At 41.6% G+C, this 5,550-nt stretch overlaps 1 protein-coding gene across 1 annotated transcript; it reads right to left on the bottom strand.

Moving 5' to 3' along the window:
* Positions 1-311: 311 nt before the first annotated feature.
* Positions 312-3,182, bottom strand: csf3a (colony stimulating factor 3 (granulocyte) a). The gene is made up of 4 exons (XM_063003059.1): positions 3,119-3,182; positions 2,877-2,984; positions 1,737-1,880; positions 312-512 (listed from the first exon to the last, which is right to left on the bottom strand). Exons 1-4 carry the CDS (start codon positions 3,167-3,169, stop codon positions 330-332), a joined length of 486 nt encoding a protein of 161 aa, XP_062859129.1. The 5' UTR covers positions 3,170-3,182; the 3' UTR covers positions 312-329.
* Between the last annotated feature and the right edge of the window lie 2,368 nt (positions 3,183-5,550).

Here is a 5,550-nt window from a genome sequence, read left to right as displayed (position 1 = left end):
TTTTATAAAAGAAAAACATCGTGTATTTCATTACATTCAGCCGAAAGATCTAATATAGATCATAAGGAGGAAACTCTATCACATGAGAAAGTTACAAGTTCATCCTCAAGGAAACCAAATGACTAAGACATCATCACATTTCTCTTTGAAGGAAACATCACATGAAGAATCAATCACATGTCATTGTAAACATCAGTAAATAAATAAATACATAAATAAAAACAGTGTTTTACTGGATGTGCTGCTTCAGACCTTCCATAACAATCAGTCGTGCTCTGTCCATGAAGAACCAGAGGACGTGGAGTCACTGGTCCTGGTCTCAGGGGGTCTCAGACAATCATGCTCCGGAGGGTACGGCTGACGTTCTCTCCGAACATTTTCAGCTGGATCAGGGCCAGATGTGCTGCCACCTTGGTCATATATGTAGTATCTAATTTGAGAAGCAAATCTGCCTCCATTTGGCTCTCCGAAAGCTGCTCTGACACGTTCGCTGCCTCGATCAGCTTCTGCATCTGAAAGATCATGAAATGATTAGAAAGGAGTCCAGAAAAAATCAGTACATTATTAAACCAGACGTGTTTCTTCTCAACTGAATTGATTCAGTTCACCTGCGCATGTAAGTATCATCGAGCAGTGTGTGGACAGTTTTTGTACATTATTATTTTTTGTACTTTTAATCAAATTCTCACTCACGTTCTTAACAGCTTATCCAATTAGGGTTGCGGGGGTGCTGGAGCCTATCCCAGCTTTTTAATGGGCGCAAGGCACACAGTAACACCCTGGACGGGGTGCCAGTCCATCGCAGGGCACACACACACACACACACACACACACACACACTCATTCACCTATAGGGCAATTCAGTGTCTCCAGTTAACCTGACTGCATGTTTTTGGACTGTGGGAGGCAACTGGAGCTCCCGGAGGAAACCCACGCAGACAAGGGGAGAACATGCAAACTTTGCACAGAAAGGACCCGGACTGTCCCGCCTGGGGATCGAACCCAGGACCTTCTTGCTGTGAGGCGACAGTGCTACCCACCATGCCGCCCTTAATCAAATTCTGTTCCTTGTTATTTTTTCTAAATGAGCTCATTGTATACAGTTAAACCTTAAATATAAAATTCTGCACATTTTATCACACAGTTACCATTTTATTGTCTTAATAAGCCTCTATTTAACATACTGCCAACAATAAAACTAAATATTAAATGTGTCATAACTTTTGCACTTGACACGTTTATTAACTTCAGTGGTAGTCTAGGACAGTGGTAGCACAATCATAACTCAGTGATTAGGGTACTGAACTAGTACTGATAAGGTTGCCAGTTCAAGGCACACCAGTTGTCACTGTTGGGCCCTTGAGCGAGGTCCTTAACCCTCAATCGCTTAGACAGTGTATTATTACAATAAAAACGATAAATACGATAAAAGCGTCTGCTAAATGCCAAAAATGTAAATGAAAAGTTCAGTAAATAAACAGAAATTGTGCATTAAATTAAGTAGATTTTGGTTCCCCACCCCTATCTGAACAACAGATCAATCGTTGTTCATGTGGCTGCTCAGCCCAGCCGGCAGGCAGAGCTGAGATTTGATCCGTTGTATTTGAGATCTCAGCTCTGGTGCGCTAGCATGTGTTTTTACCGCTGTGCCACCTGAGCGGCCTAAAACTATACTTTATAAGCTTTTTAATCTGGATACGAACTTTGAGAAGAACTTTGATCTGAAGCTCTCCTACCTTGTGGATCTGCACCAAAAGGTCCCGAATGTCGTAGAGGAGTCCATCGAGCTCCTCAGATTTAAAGTGCCCCAGCTTGCTGATCACCTTCAGCAGAGTTTTGTGATATTCCAGACCTTTGACAATACGGTTCAAGCAGGTTTCCTGGAGAGAAAGAAATACAGGAGGTGAGAAATCTTTACACCATCTTACAATCTGACAAGGAAAGGAAATGTACACTGTGGTCAAAAGTATGTGGACACCCCTTCTAATGTTTGGTTGTTTTATTAGGACTTTAACGTCACGTTTTACACTTTGGTTACATTCATGACAGAAACGGTAGTTACTAGTCAAACAAGGTTCATCAGTTCATGTTTTTAATATCAAATTCAGTCATGGACAATTTTCTTTCTTCCTGTCTGAGGAAATTGGAGCAGACACGGGGAGAACATGCAAATTCCACACAGAAAGGACCCGGACCGCCCCACCTGGGGATCGAACCCAGGACCTTCTTGCTGTGACCTTCACGGTGCTACCCACTGAGCCACCGTGCCGCCCCTCCCCCTTCTAAAGATCCACTTTAATTGTATCACTCACTCACCTGTGGCTTAACCTTACTCAATAACCTTCTCATAAAATGTCAGAGCAGAACCTCTTTAATGCTGTTTTTACTCAGTGGGCTGAAATTCTTACAGACACACTCCAAAAATGTGGAAGGACTCTTTTGTATATTTGGTTGGTGAAAGTCATTAAAGCTGTTTTGTGTAACTTTTCACATTCTTGCACTTTTCACTATTCAACAGTACAACCTTAGATCCTACTTGGATCATTTGGTTGATTCGCCTCATGCCTTTGTCAGACTGATCTGTGTCTGGTGGTTGCGCAGTTCCAATATTCCTCCATGACTTGCTTGTAATAACAGATTTCCCCAGAACATAAAGGACTGAAGCTTTAAAGTTAAATCACAGGGTATGACTGAGTAGGAACCCTTGATGGTGCCACTTAAATATCAACCAAAGGTGAACTTCAGTTCCCTCTTTTTAAGACTAGCTGATCTATTTATGTTCTGAAGCTTTAATAGCCATGTAACCAAATCCAATCCCTCTGGGTCCAGGCGATCCCCAAACTTAACCAGGGATTAGTATCCGAATCAGCACCTACCAGGGTAAAGTTGTCCGAAAGTGGTTCGAGGACAGGAACCTCAGAGAAATTCAGAATGTCCTTTAAGTACTGCAGCTCGCTGAGATCCGACTTCTCTAGTTTCAGCCCCTAAAAAGGAAGGAAAAGTAAAAAAAAGCATGTTCAGACAGGACGTGCAAAAAGGAGAAATAGAAAAAAGCAAGAATGCATTCCAAAACCCGCGTAAAGTGCCTTAAGCAGAAGCTTCCAGATGTGAAACTCACCCCACTGATCCAGTCGTTCACCTCAGGAATCTTGTTCAAAATCCTCGTCATTAAGCTGTAGGCATGTTCGGTAGCTTGCTGGAACTCAGAACTGTTCATGATCTGGTCTTGCTGGGAAGATTCAGTCACGGGGACCGGTGCTGACTGGATGTACACGGAGCACAGCGAGAGCTGCAGAGCTGTGGAACAGAGCAGGGAAACGTCACTCAGCTGCTCGAGGACTGAGCTCCTGAAGAACCTTCTCAGCCAACCGATAGGAGAGAAGGAGTGGCTGGAAATAAACCAGCTGGAAAGGGGTCAGAGGGAAGCAGGCGAGTAATGATAAAGATCTAAACAATATCTAAACAAGTCCGTCCTTGTTTATGGAATGGAACCGCATTCTTCTGATGAATTTGCCCATATATGGATTTTTATAACTCGTCCTGAAGCCCACGTGGGAATGAAAATCAGGTACTCACCCAGGTAGAAGATCATCATCGCTTAAGGTCCCTCGGTTCTAAGTGAACTACACTGAACACCTAAAGATGCACCACTATTTAAGTAGGCATCATCTGAAAGATGGTGGAAACTCCATGATGTCACTGATGAATGTGACAAGTTTCCGTTCTTTCAGCATTTTTCATTTAAATTTTCCTAATTTCCAGATAGATGGGATTAAAACAGAAGTGATTATGTGGAAACATGGACGGGTTCTGAAAATGCAGAACATATTTTGCATAATTTGCTAAATAAATAAATAAATGAAAAAAAATAAAAATAAAAAAAATAAATAAATAAATAAAGGCATGTTCAGTAGCTTGCTGGATATTTAAAATAAAAAAAAGTAATTAAAAATGAATAATTAATTAAAATAAACAATTAATTAAAATAAATACATAATTAATTTAAAATGTTTTTTGTAATTAATTAATTAGAAGAAATATAATTAAAACTATCTATCATTTACATTATCAGTATTTAGCAGACGCTTTTATCCAAAGCGACTTACAGTTGTGACAGGAAACAATCTAAGCAATTGAGGGTTAAGGGCCTTGCTCAAGGGCCCAACAGTGGCAACCTGGTAGTAGTGAGGCTTGAACCAACAACCTTCTAATTACTGGACCAGTACCTTAACCACTGAGCTACAACTGCTCCAGTTCTGCTCCTATCTACAGTATATATGTAGTTTTTATTATATTTCTTCTCTTGTGTGCAGTGTGACAATACAGATTATACAGTCGATATATACACTGATCAGCCATAACATTAAAACCACCTCCTTGTTTCTACACTCACTGTCCATTTTATCAGCTCCACTTACCATATAGAAGCACTTTGTAGTTCTACAATTACTGACTGTAGTCCATCTGTTTCTCTACATACATTTTTAACCTGCTTTCACTCTGTTCTTCAATGGTCAGGACCCCCACAGGACCACCACAGGAGTGATTTGGGTGGTGGATGATTCTCAGCACTGCAGTGACACTGACATGGTGGTGGTGTGTTAGTGTGTGTTGTGTTGGTATGAGTCGATCAGACACAGCAGCGCTGCTGGAGTTTTTAAACACCCCACTGTCCCTGCTGGACTGAGAATAGTCCACCAACCAAAAATATCCAGCCAACAGCACCCCGTAGGCAGCGTCCTGTGAGCACTGATGAAGATCTAGAAGATGACCGACTCAAACAGCAGCAATAGATGAGCGATCGTCTCTGACTTTACATCTACGAGGTGGACCAACTAGGTAGGAGTGTCTAATAGAGTGGACAGTGAGTGGACACTGTATTTAAAAACTTCAGCAGCGCTGCTGTGTCTGATCCACTCATACCAGCAAAACACACACTAACACACCGCCACCATGTCAGTGTCACTGCAGTGCTGAGAATGATCCACCATGTAAATAATACCTGCTCTGTGGTGGTCCTGACCATTGAAGAACAGGGTGAAAGCTGGTTAAAAAGGTATGTAGAGAAACAGATGGACTACAGTCAGTAGTAAGAAGGAGGTGGTTTTAATGTTATGGCTGATTGGTGTGTGTATATATATACAGTGTATCACAAAAGTGAGTACACCCCTCACATTTCTGCAAATATTTCATTATATCTTTTCATGGGACAACACTATAGACATGAAACCTGGATATAACTTAGAGTAGTCAGTGTACAGCTTGTATAGCAGTGTAGATTTACTGTCTTCTGAAAATAACTCAACACACAGCCATTAATGTCTAAATAGCTGGCAACATAAGTGAGTACACCCCACAGTGAACATGTCCAAATTGTGCCCAAATGTGTCGTTGTCCCTCCCTGGTGTCATGTGTCAAGGTCCCAGGTGTAAATGGGGAGCAGGGCTGTTAAATTTGGTGTTTTGGGTACAATTCTCTCATACTGGCCACTGGATATTCAACATGGCACCTCATGGCAAAGAACTCTCTGAGGATGTGAGAAATAGAATT

Source organism: Trichomycterus rosablanca, chromosome 10, assembly GCF_030014385.1.
Source record: "Trichomycterus rosablanca isolate fTriRos1 chromosome 10, fTriRos1.hap1, whole genome shotgun sequence".
NCBI classification, from domain to species: Eukaryota; Metazoa; Chordata; class Actinopteri; order Siluriformes; family Trichomycteridae; genus Trichomycterus; species Trichomycterus rosablanca.
This window is presented reverse-complemented; position numbering and strand designations above follow the sequence as displayed.

What these genes read in the sequence shown, in the direction of transcription:
- csf3a (XM_063003059.1), bottom strand. Translation starts at nt 3,169, where the DNA reads ATGACGAGGATTTTGAACAAGATTCCTGAGGTGAACGACTGGATCAGT. An exon ending in TGAACGACTGGATCAGTGGG is followed by an intron (nt 2,985 to 3,118) that starts GTGAGTTTCACA and finishes CTTCCTTTTTAG; the next exon opens with GGGCTGAAACTAGAGAAGTC. An exon ending in TTTCGGACAACTTTACCCTG is followed by an intron (nt 1,881 to 2,876) that starts GTAGGTGCTGAT and finishes CTTTCTCTCCAG; the next exon opens with GAAACCTGCTTGAACCGTAT.